Here is a 21,356-nt window from a genome sequence, read left to right on the forward strand (position 1 = left end):
GATGTAGTGTCCTGCATTATTGTTATGTAAATGTAAAAGCACATTATTGTTATGTAAATGTGAAAAGCACATGGGAAGTTAAATATAAAGGACGGGATACCGAACACGGCTTATTTTGTGAGTATCGATACACTCTTGGTACCTTACAGCTAGTTATGTAGCCAAACTTAGATTGTAAAATTGGGGGGGAGGGAAACGTGTTACTATTATTAACGTCAGAATACCTTCTTCGCACGTAAGACCATACCACTGAGACGTGCATGTACATCGGAAGCCACCTCCTTCATTGATGCACGTACCGCCGTGAGCACAGGGCGTTCCTCCTAAGCACTCATCCACGTCTAGACAGAAAAGAACATGTATTCAACTTGAAATGAGTCGCATTAACCGAGCTTGACAACCCCTGTGTGAATCGAGGTAAGCGTAGTCGTTGCTGGGGTAAAAAAGCACTTTTGTTTTGTAGGGGGGTCCTTGGCTTCCAAATGAGGCTTCAAAAAATCATAAATCATGAAATAAAACAACAAACAAACAGCTTGTCAGTATTCAGGGATATGTTTACCTATTTCACAATGTTTTCCGGACCATCCAGGTGTGCAGGCGCATGTGAATCCGCCATCATTATTGCTGCACGTTCCACCATGCGCACATGGCTCTACTTCACACTCGTTCACGTCTGCATACAAAGCAATGGCGAGGTTTGTTTAGACCATTTGAGAAAAACCACAAACGCTAAAAACATATAGGTTTCAAGAATAAACAAAACATGTCCTCGACAAATATAACTAAACGAACACGAGAAATAAGCATTCATTATTGTTTTTAATGTGATGTATCAACTCAAGATAGATTTACCCTCACCTTGAGTGCAATGAGGCCCATGCCAATGGATGGGACACACACATGTGTAACTTCCTTTACTGTTAATGCATGTAGCTCCGTTACCGCAAGGCGAACTTAGACATTCGTCAACATCTGTGTGAATATAAACCATGACATAACCATAGGGAATAAGGATTGCTTGTATGAGTATTAAGTATGTATGAGCGAGTATTCATGCTATTTACTGTGTACATTCTATTAAAGCAATACTAGTATGCCCACAGTAGCCCAGCAAGAAAGCCAATAATCATCGGGGGATGGCATAGCGGACAAGGTAAGAATAAGATAACAAAACAAAGGCCATGTGAAAGAAGCGCACATGAGCGATCCTGAGGGAGTAATACCGTACCTTGGTCACATGTAGAACCTTGCCACTGGGGAGTACATGTGCAGTTGTAACCGCCGTCTGTGTTTGTGCAAATCCCACCGTTTGCACATGGACCGTTTGTTTTACATTCGTCTAAATCTAAAAAAAAACATATCAATATATTTATACTCGAAAGCCTTCTATTGTGAAGATAAATGTGACTAAAAACGATGGCCGAAAACCCTTAATTTTTTATCCTCAAACTTGTTATATGGGTGCTGGTTGTGACTTTAGAAATGACTTTTTTTTACCAATGAACACAAGCATACCTCGTTCACAGCCGTACCCGGTCCATCCATCAAGACAGGCACACGCATATGATCCCATGCTATTATAGCACGTGCCGTTGTGTGCACAAGGGCTAGTGCTGCACTCATCGATATCTACAAATAGAATCCATTACGACACACGGTTTGGGTTAAAGGGGGAGCGTCATGGTACTGCGCATGTCTGGAGTCAGTGTTTATTGTAGGCTTTTAACTGTCTACAAACAGTTAAACTTTAAGCTGTCAATGCCTTGTTAAAACTATATGCAATATTTTGCTGAAAACCATGTATATTGACAGTTTGTGGTCATTTCATTTGAATTTATGTCTCCCACATGTACCAAAGGCTCATAAGTCCATATTAGAATTTGACTGAAGTGTCCGGGCCGGAGAGCTATTGCAAAGCTCTTACCATGACACTGCCCCATTAATAGGTCCAAGGAGGATGCAGGGATAGGTGGAGGAGAGGGGGCAAGTTACTATCATCATGCGTCACGTCGTTTAGGCCGTACAGCGGCCTTGACATATTATTAAATGTGTTATAAAACATTGCCACCAAAGATCTTACCCAGAGTACAATCATGGCCTTGCCAGCCTTCTCCACACGTGCAAAGATAGCCATCCATTTTATTGGTACATGTGCCTCCGTTATGACAAACCTCCAACAGGCATTCATCGATGTCTTTAAGGGGACACACTCAACGGTTATTCAAGTATATTTCTTGTATATACGTCCTACTTTAAAATATGATTCGATATTAGAAGGGCGATAATGGCGCGTACCTCCATTACACGTTTTCCCGCCGAAGCCTTCAGGACAATCACATCTAAAGTCACCAAGTGTGTTCTCACAAGTTCCATTATTGCAAGGTTTATCCACGCATTCGTCAACATCTAAAGATAGAGAGCACGGTGAGGATTGCGTTGTATTTGCGATTTGCAATGCATAAATAACAATAATAGAAATACAATATCAGTTTCAACTATCAAAATACTTCACGTTCCTGTTGTGTTTACAAATTGCACCCTCGGCGGGGTGTACAGTGGCTGTCCACATGGCTATACCCCATAAGGGTACTAAGCAAGGCAGAGGTCAATAACCATGATCATATTTCACATGCGTGTAAGCAGTAGCGGGTTCCTCTCTGCCTCCTAATACTAGCACTTCAAAGACGAGTTTTAACATTATTTTCCCCGTGTTTTCCACATTTTGTCAAGGCAAAGGTGACTGTATATCACGAATGGAATTACCTGTTTACAGGGTACTCGTAATACCTTGGTTACACGTGGGTCCAGTCCACTGGCTGACACAGGTACAAGTGTAGCTCCCCTGGGTGTTGGTGCAGCTTGCTGAGTGCTGACACGGGGAATCAAGGCACTCATCGACGTCTAGAGACAAAGACATTCCACGTTACCTAATTTTCCTAGCAATTGGGTTGTCTTATTGTTTGTTGCTTATTACTTGTTCTGAGCCGCTACTCTAAACTTTCTTTCTTAAAAAATCCTCTTCAATAATTGGGCAGTGTTGATTATCTCATTGTCAGAATTTAGATAAAAAAACTCAAAATGATCGGTCTTTAGAATGGTCTAAGTTGTGCTAACGCTGTTTAACCTTTAGCACAAGTGTGTCCTTCCCATCCAACAGAGCAACTGCACCCGAAACCACCAATAACATTTGAACACGTGCCCCCGTTCGCACATGGATTCCTGAGGCATTCGTTGACGTCTGAAAGAAAAAGAAGACGTTATTCCTTGTATTTGCTAGGGTTACATGTCCTTTGTACAGGGGGAGCAAACCTCATTTAATCCTTGTATCTGCTAGGGTTGCATATACTTAGTACAGGAGGGAGCAAACCTCAGTCATTCCTTGTATCTGCTAGGGTTGCACATACTTAGTACAGGGGAGAGATTGTCCAGTACATGTTAACATGGTTTGAATCATTTGCGTAATGTGTTTAATTTTATAAATTTTTTTATAACTTATATGTAACACAAAAATACCTTGTTTACAAGTTGGTCCAGTCCACGCTGCGGTGCAAGTGCACGTGTAGCTACCGTCGGTATTTGCGCATGTTCCTCCGTTATCACACGGATCGGTAGCGCACTCGTTTAAGTCTGAGGAGGTGGCAAAATAACATTGAAAACTAATTTCTCATTTTTTTGTAAAAAAAAGAAAAGAAAAAAAAAAGAAAGAAAGAAAAACAGCAATTATTTACCTTGGTCGCAGTTGAGTCCAGTCCATCCAGCCACGCAAGCACACGTGTAGCTTCCGTTATTATTGTAGCAAGTACCTTGATAAGCGCACGGATTTGTAACACATTCATCCACATCTGTGAAATACAATCTTTTTTTTGTATTTTCCGTTTTCATTGTCTTTTTTGTCCGACCCCCTTTTTTATGTAGCCATTCGAAACATTCAGCTGGCCTTTTTAGACCAGGATTCTGGTCTAAAAACAGAACTATTCTGGCGTCCGTCATCAAAAACGAAAATGTTAATATCTCATGAAAAACCATAGTAAGTATGACAATCAAACTTGGTATCAAGAGGATGGAACAAAATGGTCACGGGGATGTGAAGTCGTCGTGGTTTACGACACTCAAGTAAAGAACGGTTACCATAACGTTATTCCAGATACCTTGGTCGCAGTTTTTACCCATCCACTCTTGTACGCATGCGCAGCTGTAATTACCCGCTGTATTAGTGCAAGTCCCGCCATGCACACAAGGATTGTTGAGGCATTCGTTCACATCTGGTTGAAAATAAAAAAGGCAAATGTTCGAAATTTGGACAGTGTCCACAACTCCTTCAACTTAATAACAACAAATATTATGATATTTTGAACAATCTCGATGTGCAAGCGTTCCTAATAAAGGAAAAATTTAAAATTATATCCTAGTGATTAATTTTAACGCGCGCTCATTGCTTAATTCTTGGGTTTCAGTCGCATGACTTTTGGCATGTCAATTTACTTCCAGTGATGAGGTGGTGGTCAAAAACAGCAACGCACGAACATGGCAACTGTAGGCGAAAATCGGGATTTTCCATTTATTTTCGCTCTTTCAGTCTAGATATTTGATAGCATTACTTGCAAAAGATGTGTTATTACGGAATTGACCCCTGCATTCTAAAAAAGTAGATTTTTCAACAGATTTTCAACTTTTATCCTTCACTCGTCTTTTGCTTGCAGTCCTTTTTTTATTCTTCAAATGAGACGAAAGCTTACAAAAACATGCGCTCCTACAACTTTTTGTTTGTGGATGACTGAAACCCTCGGTATTAAACGGATGAAAAATGGTAAGTGTATTTATTATGTTTTGTTCGGCGAGAAACGCGATAATTTTGCAAAAGGGCAAAGATGTGTGTTTAGTTTCTCTTCGTGATTAGCTCTTTATTCGACGTATTGCTCAGTGCTCGATACAAGTGGACTAGCGTCCTAAGACGCGTAATTCGATACAATCAATTAAGATCACGTCACATCCCCCTTGCTTTGGAGGAAACGACAACAATCACAAAAGAGTTCAAGTATCTGATATGGTATCTAAGTTCTTATGTAGTCCTTAAGGTAGACAGGCTTCTTAGCTGCTCGTCTTGGTCTAGCTATCTTCTCTGGGGCTCTCGTAGCTACCTTCTCAGAGGCGTTGTTGTCCCGCCTGGATGGTGCGACCTCATGTTGCTGTGAGTCTTGCGTGTTGCTCACTGGCTGCATGGTGCTGTATAATCCCACTTCTGGTAAATTTGACAGTATGGCAGTATTCTTCATTTGTTTTACATTGTTGTGTTTTTAATGTGGAAATGGTTGAATAAGCATGATATACAGGCATGATTTACACCCATTTGTTGTGGCCAAAGTAGGTGAGCATGCATCCTGTGCACCCTTCTGTGTACTCGCTTGATACACGTGCAAGAGTGAAATGAGAATTTATCAGTTAGCAGCACTGGTCAACACCTCAGTGCCAAGTGACACATCTTGGGGGTTCTCCTGTCTGGCAAAAGATGATGATGGTGACATAAAACTTAGCAGGGATCATGTCTACTTCTACCAAAATCCAAGCTCAGCTACTTATTGTAGAGATGGGTTTTGTGATGTTGTTGGAACAAAACAATATTTTCATAATGCAATAATGCAATATTCTGTTTAGAACATTATTTTTTCAATGCACTTATCAGTGATTAGTGTTATTCCAGAACACCTATTCAATTTGTCCATTATCAACAAAGCATTTAAGCCCTTTCTTATCTGTTATTACTTCCAAGGAAAGAGCTGTATACTGGCCATGATGTACATAGAGATTAGAAATCAGATATAATTGATGAAGAAACTTACATATTTTAAGTGTGGCCACTCAATGAGAAATTGAATTTTTTTATGCACCACATCCAAGCCTCATATGCTCAATTCAGTTCACTGTGACACTAAGAAAAGTTTAAACAAAGTTGCATTAGGACTAGTATATATTAGCTGCTAGAACTTTCCCAAACAGGTGCATAGCCAGGGGGGGGGGGGGGGTTCTATCAACTAAGTTTAAACAATTTCTCTAGCTCACAGTGTTTCTCAAGTTTATCTCAATCTCAAGGGTCTTTTCTCTTGGGGGAAAAAGTCGCCGACTGTTAGGATAATGTGAAGAAAACTCTTACTTGACTTGGATACAAGTCATGTCTGTTTAGAAGGATACCTTTGTTACCATGGAGGAAGCCCATGCTCTGTCAAAGTGAGTGAATTTCAATGTATGAGTAAATTACAAAAACGTGATCATTTCGGTATATAAAAAAAATTAACAAATTTCTCTTTCTTCGTCGACCTCATGTGCAACGCTCGATATGTTTGTAGTCTCATTCTGACTGCTAGCTTTCTTACAGTAAGCTTATAAAAATACAATTCGTTGCGGGTTTCCAACTTGCTGACTGACATTCTATCGGCAAAAGTGAAATAAAGGGAGACTTAAACACAGTACTACATGGTCTATAGCTGTTGTGACGCTTTCCCTGCGCGCGGGGTTCCTGTGACCCCTGACTCTGCCTGGGGCGCCCCGCAGGGGGCTGAAAGGGGAGTTGAACTAAGTTGATGTGAAAAGTTCGGAATATTTGTGAAATTGTTGAATTCTTTTGTTGTTTGAATGTTGTAATCCCCCGGATTGGCAAACTGAACGTATGTACACTTGTTTATTATTGTTTGTATTAACTATGCACCCGTTTAATTGAGTTGTATACCCATTTTGCAGTGAGTATTAGCCGTGAATTCCAAAAGAATAAATCTTGTGTTATGAGAAGTGGTTTTGCGGATTATATCAGTCACGGAGCCGGGGAGTTCGGATACAGCAACATTCATTCAGTTCAGGTCCTGACTATGGAGAAAAGGCTGGAAGTCGAACTCAATTAGGATGAGCGAAAAACACAGAAGTGCAGGCGAGCATGAAAGGCTGGAGGATTCGCTTGGACTTGAACACAAAAAGAACTCCCTAGCAGGGTACTTGGGGGCGGTGAGTAAGGAAAGTACGAAAATTAAGACCCTTGTTGAAAATTCTGTCGAAATAACTGAGCTAGAAACTGCCTTGAAAAACTTTCAAGCCACATGGAGTAAATATGTAACATGTAGAATATATAGACGAAGCCGAGTGTGAAAGGGTAGATAAGAAATACACTGAAACCCAAGAGGAATATTGTGAGCTTTCAAAATAAATTATTTGAAAAGATTCAAGTTTTGCGTGAAGCAATGTCTGGGCAAAAGGAAAATCCATGATGCAAATGGAGTATGAGAGAAGAAAGATGGAATTGGAATTTGAGAGAAGAAGGAGGGAATGTGAATTAAAGTTAAAGATGGAAATGGCTGAAAGGCTGGCTGAGTACAATGGGAAGTACTCAGTAGTTCCTAGTGTTGACAACTTGGAAGTCAAGGGAGGTGTCCATCTTCTTTCACCCCTCAGCGATAAAGAGAAAGTTGACAAGTGGTGTCCATCTTCTTTCACCCCTCAGCTATAAAGAGAAAGTTGACAAGTGGTGTCCATCTTCTTTCCCCCCTCAGCTATAAAGAGAAAGTTGACAAGGGGTGTCCATCTTCTTTCACCCCTCAGCTATAAAGAGAAAGTTGACAAGTGGTGTCCATCTTCTTTCCCCCCTCAGCTATAAAGAGAAAGTTGACAAGGGGTGTCCATCTTCTTTCCCCCCTCAGCTATAAAGAGAAAGTTGACAAGTGGTGTCCATCTTCTTTCCCCCCTCAGCTATAAAGAGAAAGTTGACAAGTGGTGTCCATCTTCTTTCCCCCCTCAGCTATAAAGAGAAAGTTGACAAGGGGTGTCCATCTTCTTTCACCCCTCAGCTATAAAGAGAAAGTTGACAAGTGGTGTCCATCTTCTTTCCCCCCTCAGCTATAAAGAGAAAGTTGACAAGTGGTGTCCATCTTCTTTCCCCCCTCAGCTATAAAGAGAAAGTTGACAAGGGGTGTCCATCTTCTTTCCCCCCTCAGCTATAAAGAGAAAGTTGACAAGGGGTGTCCATCTTCTTTCACCCCTCAGCTATAAAGAGAAAGTTGACAAGGGGTGTCCATCTTCTTTCACCCCTCAGCTATAAAGAGAAAGTTGACAAGTGGTGTCCATCTTCTTTCACCCCTCAGCTATAAAGAGAAAGTTGACAAGTGGTGTCCATCTTCTTTCCCCCCTCAGCTATAAAGAAAAAGTTGACAAGTGGTGTCCATCTTCTTTCACCCCTCAGCTATAAAGAGAAAGTTGACAAGTGGTGTCCATCTTCTTTCCCCCCTCAGCTATAAAGAAAAAGTTGACAAGTGGTGTCCATCTTCTTTCACCCCTCAGCTATAAAGAGAAAGTTGACAAGTGGTGTCCATCTTCTTTCACCCCTCAGCTATAAAGAGAAAGTTGACAAGTGGTGTTCATCTTCTTTCACCCCTCAGCTATAAAGAGAAAGTTGACAAGTGGTGTGCATCTACTAGTGATGTGAGTGTTGCGAAGAGTGAACACCCCTTTCATGATGCTTTATCAACTAGTGATGTGAGTGTTGCGAAGAGTGAACACCCCTTTTATGATGCTTTACTTCCCGAAGAAGAAAAACTAACAGTCAAAGTTAGCCAAAATAAAGAGGATAACTATAGAGGACGGAGTTTTAAGTTACGCTCAAAGGGTGGAATTTCCTCCAAAGATAATGACTGGGCTGGCGTACGAAGTAGTAAAAAGGTTAACGGGATGCTCTTATGAAGCTGTGATGAATGCACTTGAGGAAAGATATGGAAAACCTACTACGGTTACTGCGGCATGTTTTAACAATTTGACTAAGGGGCCTAGACTGGGAAATAATGTCGGATTGTGTAACTTTGGGGAACAACTAGAAGGTGCTGCCAAGACCCTGGGGGGCAGTATCGCAGTACACCAAACACCCTTAGACAGATTGTTGGAAGACTCCTGGGATACCTGATAAATAAATGGGGGGGGCACCTCGTATTCAATTCGGGAGCGAGGGGGAACACCAGATCTGTCTGACTTCGCAAGGTTTTTTTAAGCTCCAGGCGGCTATTAGAAATGACCCTGGATTTGTAAATATCTACCCCCAGAGAAATTTGGATAATGCCACGCCCAACAGAAGAAAGGTACCCCAGGACAATGAAAGGTCCTCTTCTAAGTTCCAGAACGAGAGACTATCTTTCACCTTTATGACTGACCCCAAATTTAGTGCAAATACCGCTGACCAGTGTTTATGTTGAGCATGTGAGAAGTTTGCAAGTTTGAAGACACAGGGGAGGTGGGACTTAGTAAAGGAACATAAGTTGTGTCATGCGTGCCTCACCCCAGGTCACCGCAGGTGGAAGTGTTCGTCTGAAGAATTTTGTGGCTGTCGCGCAGAGAAGCGACATCACAAACTCTTGCATAACGAGTCAAGAAGGAAGGAACGTGAAGGGGCTTCCTTAAGGAGAAAGAAGGAAACTGGCCGGAGGAGAAGTATGAGGAAGTAGCAGAAGGTGTCATAAAGACAAAGAAGGAAGTATATGCAACGAGCATAGAGCAGAGGTCGTCCCTGGCGGAAATGATTGGGTGATATTCTGACTGGATGAAACTATTGAGAGCCTGGGCCTGGTTGTTGAAGTTCACCCAGTGGATTGTACGTAGGACGAGTAAGAAGGACCCAGACCCTGCAGTGATTCAGAAGCATATCACTCCCGAAGATATAGAAACGGCGAAGCGGGAAGTCGAGGTGCAACAGTAGGTATATCCAGGGGAGCTGAAGAGCGTGAAGGCTGAAGGTAAAGTGCAGGAAAGTAGCCCGTTGGCATGTCTAAAGCCGATAATGAGAGAAGATGGAGTCTTAAGAGTTGGCGGAAGGATTTCGAGAACGCCTATCTCCCTATACGCAATGAATCCAATGATCCTACCTAAGGATCATCACGTGACCAGGATACTCATACGTTACATTCATGAGAGGAATGGACATTGTGGGCAGGAACAGGTGCTTGCAACCTTGCGAGAGCAATTCTGGGTAGTACACGCACGTGTGGCTTTTAAGCAAGTCCTGACGAGGTGCATTGTGTGCCGGAAACAGAGAGCACCAAAGCCCAACAGATGGCTGAACTGCCAGTCTAGACTCTTGCCTTACGAGCCCCCGTTCACCTTTACTGGAGTGGACTTCTTTGGTCCCTTTTATGTGAAGCGCGGAAGAGGAAGGGTATCCACGAAGCGCTATGGATGCATATTTGTGTGCATGAACTCTAGAGCTGTTCATTTAGAGATCGCCAGGTCCCTGGAGACCGACGACGTCCTCATGGTCCTGACCCGCTTTCTAAATCGAAGAGGCCACGTGAGGGAAATTTGGTCTGATAACGGTACAAACTTTGTAGGGGCGGACCGAGAGCTTCGCGAGATTTGGAAAGGAATGAATCCTGGCAGAATTAGCAGCAAGCTACTAGACGTAGGGTTCGCGTGGAATTTCCAGACCCCGGCGGCCTCGCACATGTCAGGCGTCTGGGAACGTTTGGTGCGCACTGTAAAGAGAAATCTAAAGAGCGTGAAGGGTCAAGACCTTATGGATGAGTAGGTGCTTTACTGACGCTGAACGTATGACAAATTCCAGGCCCCTAACGCGAAACCCTGCAGGTCCCGACGATGAGGAAGCGCTTACACCGAGTCATTTTCTCGATATCCGGCCGTCGACGAATATTCCCGTAGAAGAACCAGACGAGAAGGATAAGTACCGAAAGAAGCGTTGGCGCCAAGCACAACTACTCTATTGGAGAAGATGGCTAAAGGAGTATATCCCGAGCCTCCAGGAGAGACGTAAGTGGCACCTTCCGACGCGGAATCTTCATGCTGGTGACCTAGTTCTTGTCGCAGATGATAATGTACGGAGAAACAAATGGCCTCTAAGCCTGGTCATGAACACCTTTCCAGGAAGGGACGGAAGAGTGAGGAACGTTGAAGTTCGAGTGGATGGTCGCGTGCTGAGAAGGCCTGTTACCAAGATATGTCTGCTCGGGGCGATAAACGATGAGGGATGAGATGATCAAGAAAACATGATGATGTAATGAACGCGCCTTCCGGATCGTTCATGGGGGGCGGGATGTTGTGACGCTTTCCCTGCGCGCGGGGTTCCTGTGGCCCCTGACTCTGCCTGGGGCGCCCCACATGGGGCTGAAAGGGGAGTTGAACTAAGCTGATGTGAAAATTTCGGAATATTTGTGAAATTGTTAAATTCTTTTGTTGTTTGAAAGCTGTAATTCCCCGGGTTGGCACCCTGAACGTATGTACCCGTTTAATTGAGTTGTATACCCATTTTGCAGTGAATATTAGCCGTGAATTCGAAAAGAATAAACCTTGTGTTATGAGAAGTGGTTTTGCGGATTATATCAGTCACGGAGCCCGGGAAGGTTCAGATACAGCAACAATAGTTTTAATTTTCACGAAAAAGTTTTTTTTTCGCTAACATAGTTATTTTAAATCCCCCCATACATTTTTTTTATAAACCACTGACAGTAGCCTTGGGCTGCGTGTGACAAAAAGGAATTTTAATATTCACAGCGTAACTACACATTTCAGAATAACATACAACACCAAAGACGACATTGGGATGGTATTTATATCTTTCAAAAACTAACAACTGGAAACTCTTGCGATTTTCGACTCGGCATTTGAATTTTTTCAAAATTCATTTTTTAATCGAATTCCGAAGGTGTGGAATACACTACCTGTAGATATACGCACTACGTCACATTACCCTCTTTTAAAAACAAACAGTCAGATATAGCCAGGCGCTTCAAACTACTTTCAATGCCGAAAATGCAGTCTCAAATTACTTTTTCTTCATGTTTTTCCTTCATTTTGTTGTTGTTGTTGTTATTGTCAATTATTTTTTCTTTTATTGTAAAGGGTTACACTTGAGTTGGGGCCGTGCTCTGTTGTGTCAACCTTACCGCTATTTCAATATGTGTAATAGTGGTAGAAGCCTAATAAATAAATAAATAAATAAATAAGTAAATAAATAAATAAATAAATAAATAAATAAATAAATAAATAAATAAATAAATAAATAAATAAATAAATAAATAAATAAATAAATAAATAAATAAATAAATAAATAAATAAATAAATAAATAAATAAATAAATAAATAAATAAATAAATAAATAAATAAATAAATAAATGCATTTGGAGGGACGAATTTCGCAGCTTTTCACCAAGTTGTTCTGTAAATTCTTTCGGAATTTCGTAAAAAGAATCCGCTGAACCCTGAAGAAACCTTCCCCTTTTTGGATACATCGATTTGTACACCCGAAAATAGCGCAAATATATGATATTTTTTTAACAGGTGCACGGCACTGAAATGTTAGACAATCTTCGCGTGTCTGTTTTGACCACCACTTCAACTCTTGCATATCTAATATATATATATGCTGCATATCTAATATATATATATATATATATATATATATATATATATATATATATATATATATATATATATATATATATATATATATATATTATATATATATATATATATATATATAGTGTTGGTTTGAGAAAAATACAAACTACATAGGTTTCCCTACAGGTCTGTTTCGTGGTTGCCCACTCATCAGGGGATTTAATGAGAATATTCCTACCATCGTATATATACTATTAACATTGAAATTTACATAATAATAGACTGATAGTTTTAGCTAAGGCGGCAAGAGGAACAATAGCGAGTTACATAAATATGCAGGGCGGAACGTGTGAAAAATTGATAGCGCGAAAATTTAACGGTGACGGGATTAACAGTTCTAATATATATATATATATATATATATATATATATATATATATATATATATATATAACTATTTCTTGAATCACTGGGTTCTATTTTTTTCGACGTTTCGGCAATGCCGCCTTCATCAGGATTAACGGTAAATTATAACTCGATGTTTCGGCATGCTGCCTTCATCAGGATTAACGGTAAATTATGACTCGACGTTTCGGCAATGCTGCCTTCATCAGGATTAACGGTAAATTATGACTCGATGTTTCGGCATGCTGCCTTCATCAGGATTAACGGTAAATTATGACTCGATGTTTCGGCATGCTGCCTTCATCAGGATTAACGGTAAATTATGACTCGATGTTTCGGCAATGCTGCCTTCATCAGGATTAACGGTAAATTATGACTCGATGTTTCGGCATGCTGCCTTCATCAGGATTAACGGTAAATTATGACTCGATGTTTCGGCATGCTGCCTTCATCAGGATTAACGGTAAATTATGACTCGATGTTTCGGCATGCTGCCTTCATCAGGATTAACGGTAAATTATGACTCGATGTTTCGGCATGCTGCCTTCATCAGGATTAACGGTAAATTATGACTCGATGTTTCGGCATGCTGCCTTCATCAGGATTAACGGTAAATTATGACTCGATGTTTCGACAATGCTGCCTTCATCAGGATTAACGGTAAATTATGACTCGATGTTTCGGCATGCTGCCTTCATCAGGATTAACGGTAAATTATGACTCGATGTTTCGGCGTGCTGCCTTCATCAGGATTAACGGTAAATTATGACTCGATGTTTCGGCATGCTGCCTTCATCAGGATTAACGGTAAATTATGACTCGATGTTTCGGCATGCCTCCTTCATCAGGATTAACGGTAAATTATGACAAGCAAAAACTAAACAAATAAAAGTTCCAGTGCGCGCGCACGGGCGCATGGGAAATTGTCTCCGCGTGCGTTCAAACGAACCATGGGCAGTCCCACATCTAAGACCCTGTTCCCACGTATCCGTTTTCGTTTGAAAACGCAACCTTTTTGTTTCGTTCTCAAAAAGATCTGCGTCCACACGAAGCGTTTTTATTTTGATACGATCCGTCCCGACGTAAACGCAGAAACGATAGGTAAACGATAACAAGCTGTACAGCGCATGCGTACTCGCGCGCCAATTGGACTGGACCTGAGTTATCACGCCATCGTTTTCGAAAGGTTCCGTTTTTGCCCGACCCCACGGCACCGAAGGGGTATCGTTTTCAAATTGTTCTGCTCTAAGGATCGCATTTTTTTTCGTACCATTTCTCATCCTTGGACATTATTAGCCGATATCCAAGCCGCCAGAAGGGGTTTATTTACTAAATAGCCGACAGAAGGAAAACACTAATTCAAAATCTAAACCTACCGCTGGTACACGTAGGACCCTGCCACTGCGCCGTACATAAGCACTGGTAACTACCCATAGTGTTGACACATGACCCACCATAAGCACAAGGCTTGAGGGCACATTCATCCGCATCTGATTAAACATACACCGGTGAGAAAACAGGAAAACACACGCCGTTAGCCATTAGGTTATGATACTTATGTAAAAGCCGATTCTTTGAGTTATGTAACTAATTTAGCTTCTCATGACTTTTTTACCTTGATCGCAATTTTTTCCTGTCCACCCTTGTATGCATGCGCAGCTGTAATCACCCGCTGCATTAGTGCAAGACCCGCCATGCGCACAAGGATTGTTGAGGCATTCGTTCACATCTGGAAAATTCATATTGTAAAGCAGTTAAGAAAACGACTGCTTTTTTAAAACTTACATCCAAGAAGATACACCTTGTCTATCAATATATATATGTGATACATATATATATATATGATATATATATGTGACACCAACATCGGCAACAGATTCCTCTCACTCATAGACAAGCACTTCCCTAAAGACCACAAACTCAGAAAAATCTTCAACCGGAACACAATGAAAATCAGTTATAGCTGCATGAGCAACACCAAGCAGATAATTGACAGCCACGACAAACGCATAATCGCCTCATCAATAACAACCGAAGACGCCCCTACCTCCCTCGCCACCGCCAATAACAAAACATGCAACTGCAGACAAAAGAACGCGTGCCCCCTTGACGGAAACTGCCTCCAATCATCTGTTATCTACCAAGCTACTGTAACAAGAAAGGGCAACAACACCTCCGAAACCTACGTAGGACTAACCGAGAACGAATTCAAGACAAGATATAGAAACCACACCGCCTCATTCCGACACGCTAAACACAGAAACTCGACCGAACTAAGCAAGTACATATGGAGCCTTAAAGACAACGACATAGAACACTTTATTTCATGGAAAATCCTGTCATCTCACTCCGCTTACAACAGCTCTAGCAAAAGATGTAATCTCTGCCTCAAAGAAAAACTTATCATTATCCGCCAACCCAAGCTATCAACTTTAAACAAGCGTAACGAGCTAGTGTCTTCGTGCCGCCACAGGAACAAAGCCTTGTTATGCAACAGCTGAACTATTCAATTTCATCATAACAGCCATTCAAATTTCGCGCCCTATTTTTATGTTAATTTTATGCATAGATAGTATATAAGTGATGGTAGTAAAATATTCTTAATAAATCTCATGATGAGTGGGCAACCACGAAACAGGCTTGTAGAGATGAAACGGTAGTTCGCGTGTTTTTTTGCCTACAAACCAAGATATATCCCGCTCTACACCTATGTATTGAGCACTGTTATATGAACGCCTGCACTCACGTATTATATATATATTATATATATATAATATATTATATATATATATATATATATATATATATATATATATATATATATATATATATATATATATATATATATATATATATATATATATATATATATATATATATATATATATATACAATTTTTGGGCACTCAGTGCATTTAATGCAGTTTAATACAAACTTGTTTCGTAGACCAAGGTTGCCGTTAGTTCACTCCTCAATTAAACTAACATTCAATGTTAGTTTTTTTTAGATTGAATGTTAGTTTAACTGAGGAGTGGACTAAAGGCAACCTTGGTCTACGAAACAAGTTTGTATTAAACTGCATTAAATGCACTGAGTGTCCAAGAATTGTATATCAGCTCCTGTCAAGTTGAGCACTATTTTGGCTCCCGGTGAAAGACTTTGATATTTCGAGCCATGCACACAAGGATTGTTGAGGCATTCGTTCACATCTGAAAAGGCATAGTTTACAACATTATTATAAAGTGATTTTTTTAACCACCACTAATATAACCACTAACAACACATTGCATCAGTTTCCATGCTATCAACAGCGAGTAGACTACGGCCAACATTTTAAGTGTACGTAAGACTTTAGTTCAAAGGCCAGGCTTAACAGCACATATTGTTCACCTTGTTTACAAGTTGGTCCAGTCCACGCTGCGGTGCAAGTGCACGTGTAGCTACCGTCGGTATTTGCACATGTTCCTCTGTTATCACACGGATCGGTAGCGCACTCGTTTACATCTGCGGTGAATTATAAAGTTATCAATTAATTTTATAGATTGATATAAAAACCTGCAATAAAATTCACCTTGGTCGCAGTTGAGTCCAGTCCATCCAGCCACGCAAGCACACGTGTAGCTACCGTCATTATTGTAGCATGTACCTTGATTAGCACACGGATTATTGTAGCATTCGTTGATGTCTGGACAAAAAAATATCACAAATGAAAAATGTTCAAGCACCAGCATATAAAATTCAGTCCTTCAGTCCACAAACAATAAATGCAGTGATTCGGAGCTTATGGCTCGATCTTTTGTTTGCTAAAAAAATCTGCCATTACACGAGAAACAGAACCTAACATCAAGAGTTTCACGAAATTAATCTTTTGGGTTCTATTGGTCCCCCTTCTAGGGGAGTCGTAGCACTAACACTCCCTTCTCAAAATAGATGATTGGTTTCACTCGTGTCTTCTGTGACCGATAAATTACCCATGTCGCAACTTGGCCCTGTCCAACCAGGCGCACAACCGCAAGTAAAACTTCCAGCCGTATTGAAGCAGTCAGCGTTATTAGCGCAAGGATTTTTTATACATTCATCCACATCTAGGAAACATATGACAAGAAAGTCATTTGTTATTCTAACAAAGCACGTGTTTTGTCCATTCAAATGCTCTAGCTCTTACCTTGGTCGCAGTCCTTTCCCGTCCACCCTTGCACGCATGCGCAGCTGTAATCACCCACTGTATTAGTGCAAGTCCCGCCATACACACAAGGATTGTTGAGGCATTCGTTCACATCTGAAAAGGCATAGTTTACAACATTTATTATAAAGTTGATTTTCTGACATTTGCGTAATCAAGGAAATGGGAAATATGAGAAAATAAGTGTGCGTAACCACCACTAATATGACCACTAACAAAGCATTGCATCAGTTTCCATGCTATCAACAGCGAGTAGACTACGGCCAACATTTTAAGTGTACGTAAGACTTTAGTTTAAAGGCCAGGCTTAACAGCACATATTGTTCACCTTGTTTACAAGTTGGTCCAGTCCACGCTGCGGTGCAAGTGCACGTGTAGCTACCGTCGGTATTTGCGCATGTTCCTCCGTTATCACACGGATCGGTAGCGCACTCGTTTACATCTGCGGTGAATTATAAAGTTATCAATTAATTTTATAGACTGATATAAAAACCTGCAATAAAATTCACCTTGGTCGCAGTTGAGTCCAGTCCGTCCAGCCACGCAAGCACACGTGTAGCTACCGTCATTATTGTAGCATGTACCTTGATTAGCACATGGATTTGCAACACATTCATCCACATCTAGTAAAATAATTATATACGTGCCATTGTATCAAAACAAATGTTTAAATCCTGCGCTAGTCGTTAAAAAGCATAAACAAAGCAGACACCGTCATTTGGGCTTCCTGGGAATTTATTTACAAATCAAGATAGAGTGTGAAGTACCAGTACATAAAGTATATACAGTTCCAGAAATATCTCCCCATTCGGTTAATCAGGTAGCTTATTTACAATTACCAGAGTTTTGTGCAAGGGAGGGAGGGTGGTAGTCGAAATATGCGCTGCGTTCTGGTGCAAGTTGCAACTGGTGCGACACTTGCAACTTTGCACTTTCTAGTAATAGCACCAATGAATACCTCGGTTTCCAAATTCCCTATCCTCCCTTCAGTACGCTTACAATGAGTCATTCATCAAACACGATTATAATTACCGAAAAATAAAATTTTGGTAGCTAGAAGAAACAAATTTGTATATTGTCATTGCAGTTGTTATTCATAAGAAATACATTTGTACATTCATGCATTGAATTGAACCATTACCTTGATCGCAGTTCTTTCCCGTCCACCCTTGTACGCACGCGCATCTGTAATCACCCGCTGTATTATTGCAAGTCCCGCCATGCGCACAAGGATTGTTTAGACATTCATTCAAATCTGCAATTTAAAAGCGAAAGGATAATATTAAAAAGTGATAATTCTTTAGTGCATGTCCTGCCATAGACGAATTGACAAAAGCGCCGCATGAGCGGAGCCCAATACCTAAGAAAAAGGGTATACAAAAATAATTATGGTAGCAAATATTGGTAACCCATCGACTCAAGTTTTTGTGACGTGATGTCCGTCCGTCCCAAGAAAACATCGTATGACAACCAAACTTGGCAGGTGTCATGCATGTGTACAGAGGGGTGCAAAACTTTGGTAATATAATTTGTAACGTGATCAGTGACGTCACTAAAAAAAAAATATGCTGACATCATCAAAATAATACATAGATTTAGGCACTGCCTAAAAGCGGAGCAAGCTTTATTACCATATTTTTATATGAAAGAATCCTTGGTAGTTTAGGTAGATGACCCCTTGAATTTCTTTTGATAATTAAAAAGAGATCCATAATAACAATATTCACAACAATATTAACAATATTCATATATATGCTGTAGAAAGACTCAAGTGTTGTATACTGCAACCCCCCTCCTGAAATGCATGGTCCAAGCTTTATCGATTTAAGCTATTTCTCTACCTTAATGAAATGCTGGACCCATTCCCCACTTTGTAGCACACCCAAAATATTGGAGATATTACAATTATTTATTAATAGTGCCCAGGACATTATTTACTACAATAGCACAAGAGGTTATGAGCTATAAGTGTGTAGCTTCATTTGATAGACAACTGATACTGTCCAGATATTAATTATTGTACATTTCTAAAATTAAATAATCAGGCCTAGCATAAATGTGCCTGGCCATGTATTACTCCAGTTCTTTTGTAGAGCTTTGAAGATCAAAAGACTTCAGCAGATGTTCGCAGCAAGAGAGCCCAAGAGAGCCATAACACTTTTACTGAAGTAAAAGTTGTTGGAAGATGCATAGCTGTCAACGTCGCTTTAGGAAAAATCTTGAGAAAATACAGTGAATGTATCAGAAGCACCAAGATAGCTAATGCGGGAGAATACAAAAAATATATGGGTATTTTCAAGATAATTAGGCTTTAGAAAAGGTTCAAAATCTTGAGACTCCCGCCTAATGCGGGAGAGTTGACAGCTATGAAGATGCAACTACAAATCTTTGTGAAAACAAATATTTTAATTCACTATCCTTCTCCTGCTTCAGTCTAACAGCACAGTTATCATTTTTAAACTGTGAAACTCCCAATTAAAACCCCAGATAAAGTTTTTAATCACCAAAAATTAGCAGTCATAAATGTAACTACAGCATAGATAAGAATAGAGAAATCACATTTGACAATATTCATTCAGGAGGGGTGTAGGAGACTCCTCATAAAATAGTTAGTCACGGAATGCTACTAACTGCTAGCCCTTAGGGGGTTGTCTTCGCTTCTGCTAGCCCTTAGGGGGTTGTCTTCGCTTCTGCTAGCCCTCAGGGGGTTGTCTTCGCTTCTGCTAGCCCTCAGGGGGTTGTCTTCGCTTCTGCTAGCCCTAAGGGGGTTGTCTTCGCTTCTGCTAGCCCTCAGGGGGTTGTCTTCGCTTCTGCTAGCCCTCAGGGGGGTGGCTTCGCTTCTGCTAGCCCTTAGGGGGTTGTCTTCGCTTCTGCTAGCCCTCAGGGGGTTGTCTTCGCTCCTGCTAGCCCTCAGGGGTTTGTCTTCGCTTCTGCTAGCCCTCAGGGGGTTGTCTTCGCTTCTGCTCGCCCTTAGGGGGTTGTCTTCGCTTCTGCTGGCACTCAGGGGGTTGTCTTCGCTTCTGCTAGCCCTTAGGGGGTTGTCTTCGCTTCTGCTAGCCCTCAGGGGGTTGTCTTTGCTTCTGCTAGCCCTCAGGGGGTTGTCTTCGCTTCTGCTAGCCCTCAGGGGGTTGTCTTCGCTTCTGCTAGCCCTCAGGGGGTTGTCTTCGCTTCTGCTAGCCCTCAGGGGGTTGTCTTCGCTTCTGCTAGCCGTTAGGGGGTTGTCTTCGCTTCTGCTAGCCCTCAGGGGGTTGTCTTCGCTTCTGCTAGCCCTAAGGGGGTTGTCTTCGCTTCTGCTAGCCCTGAGGGGGTTGTCTTCGCTTCTGCTAGCCCTTAGGGGGTTGTCTTCGCTTCTGCTGGCACTCAGGGGTTTGTCTTCGCTTCTGCTAGCCCTCAGGGGGTTGTCTTCGCTTCTGCTAGCCCTTAGGGGGTTGTCTTCGCTTCTGCTAGCCCTCAGGGGGTTGTCTTTGCTTCTGCTAGCCCTCAGGGGGTTGTCTTCGCTTCTGCTAGCCCTCAGGGGGTTGTCTTTGCTTCTGCTAGCCCTCAGGGGGTTGTCTTCGCTTCTGCTAGCCCTCAGGGGGTTGTCTTCGCTTCTGCTAGCCCTCAGGGGGTTGTCTTCGCTTCTGCTGGCACTCAGGGGGTTGTCTTTGCTTCTGCTAGCCCTTAGGGGGTTGTCTTCGCTTCTTCTGGCTCTCAGGGGGTTGTCTTCGCTTCTGCTAGCCCTCAGGGGGTTGTCTTCGCTTCAAGGTGGATCAAGCACACTCAATTAACAACTGGACATGAATGTAGTCAGAAATGAGGATGGGCACGGTGGTGTTTCAAGGAATACAGGAAAACTGAAGATGTGTTTATTTCTAGTGCTTAGAAAAAGAAATTGCTTCGACCACACCTTATGAGCTATCTTTTAGTGGTAAGAATTACTGTTGACCACACCCAAGGTGTTATTCCTTGGGGTTACAATTTTGCTGATGATCACCCTCCTCTGTTTTTATGGCAGTCCCTCACGGAACACAGTTATGGTAAACAGCAATTTTACGATAAGAGCCAATATGGATTAGATGCAGAAATGTAGGTTCTGAATAGATTTGACCATATCTATTTTATAAATCTTAAATGCACAAAGGATGTTTAATAGTGAATCAGTTTATTTCCCCCCATAATTTGTTTGAGACCCAAAAAATAGAAAAGGGAATAGCACTTGGGCAATCTTTTCCCCCTTAAAAAGTAAAAAGAAATCACAGTTTTAGTTATTATAATTGTTAATTCTGAGTTTAATGACAATAACAACCAAAGAGAAAAATATCTTTACTTAGGGGAAAAATGCAGATTGATTGCAAAGGATAATCATATTCAAAAGGGAAGAAAAGGAAAGCGAAATATCTTGCTAAATACTGTATGCTGT

The 21,356-nt window shown here is 41.2% G+C and overlaps 1 protein-coding gene and 1 long non-coding RNA gene across 5 annotated transcripts in view; one reads left to right on the forward strand and one right to left on the reverse strand.

Annotated features, from left to right (window-relative positions):
* Window positions 1-21,356, reverse strand: part of LOC5513157 (fibropellin-1) — a 56,148-nt gene that overhangs the window by 8,690 nt on the left and 26,102 nt on the right. Inside the window, exons 15-35 of one of the 4 annotated variants that reach the window (XM_032382686.2) lie at window positions 18,099-18,212; window positions 17,467-17,580; window positions 17,286-17,399; window positions 16,940-17,053; window positions 16,746-16,859; window positions 16,346-16,459; window positions 16,165-16,278; window positions 14,390-14,503; window positions 14,151-14,264; window positions 4,149-4,262; window positions 3,729-3,842; window positions 3,514-3,627; window positions 3,125-3,238; window positions 2,788-2,901; window positions 2,296-2,406; window positions 2,081-2,194; window positions 1,516-1,629; window positions 1,229-1,345; window positions 859-972; window positions 560-673; window positions 225-341 (exon numbers count right to left, since the gene is read on the reverse strand). In XM_032382686.2, coding sequence (XP_032238577.1) covers window positions 225-341; window positions 560-673; window positions 859-972; window positions 1,229-1,345; window positions 1,516-1,629; window positions 2,081-2,194; window positions 2,296-2,406; window positions 2,788-2,901; window positions 3,125-3,238; window positions 3,514-3,627; window positions 3,729-3,842; window positions 4,149-4,262; window positions 14,151-14,264; window positions 14,390-14,503; window positions 16,165-16,278; window positions 16,346-16,459; window positions 16,746-16,859; window positions 16,940-17,053; window positions 17,286-17,399; window positions 17,467-17,580; window positions 18,099-18,212 — 2,397 coding nt within the window. The remainder of the gene's footprint in view (window positions 1-224; window positions 342-559; window positions 674-858; window positions 973-1,228; window positions 1,346-1,515; window positions 1,630-2,080; window positions 2,195-2,295; window positions 2,407-2,787; window positions 2,902-3,124; window positions 3,239-3,513; window positions 3,628-3,728; window positions 3,843-4,148; window positions 4,263-14,150; window positions 14,265-14,389; window positions 14,504-16,164; window positions 16,279-16,345; window positions 16,460-16,745; window positions 16,860-16,939; window positions 17,054-17,285; window positions 17,400-17,466; window positions 17,581-18,098; window positions 18,213-21,356) is intronic. The other 3 variants (XM_032382687.2, XM_048724183.1, XM_032382688.2) reach the window with 3 other exon arrangements.
* LOC116618688 lies at window positions 6,073-11,333 on the forward strand. The gene is made up of 2 exons (XR_004296296.2): window positions 6,073-6,659; window positions 6,733-11,333. It is a non-coding gene; the product is annotated as an uncharacterized LOC116618688 (long non-coding RNA).

The sequence above is a fragment of the Nematostella vectensis genome, chromosome 2 (assembly GCF_932526225.1).
Source record: "Nematostella vectensis chromosome 2, jaNemVect1.1, whole genome shotgun sequence".
NCBI lineage: Eukaryota > Metazoa > Cnidaria > Anthozoa > Actiniaria > Edwardsiidae > Nematostella > Nematostella vectensis.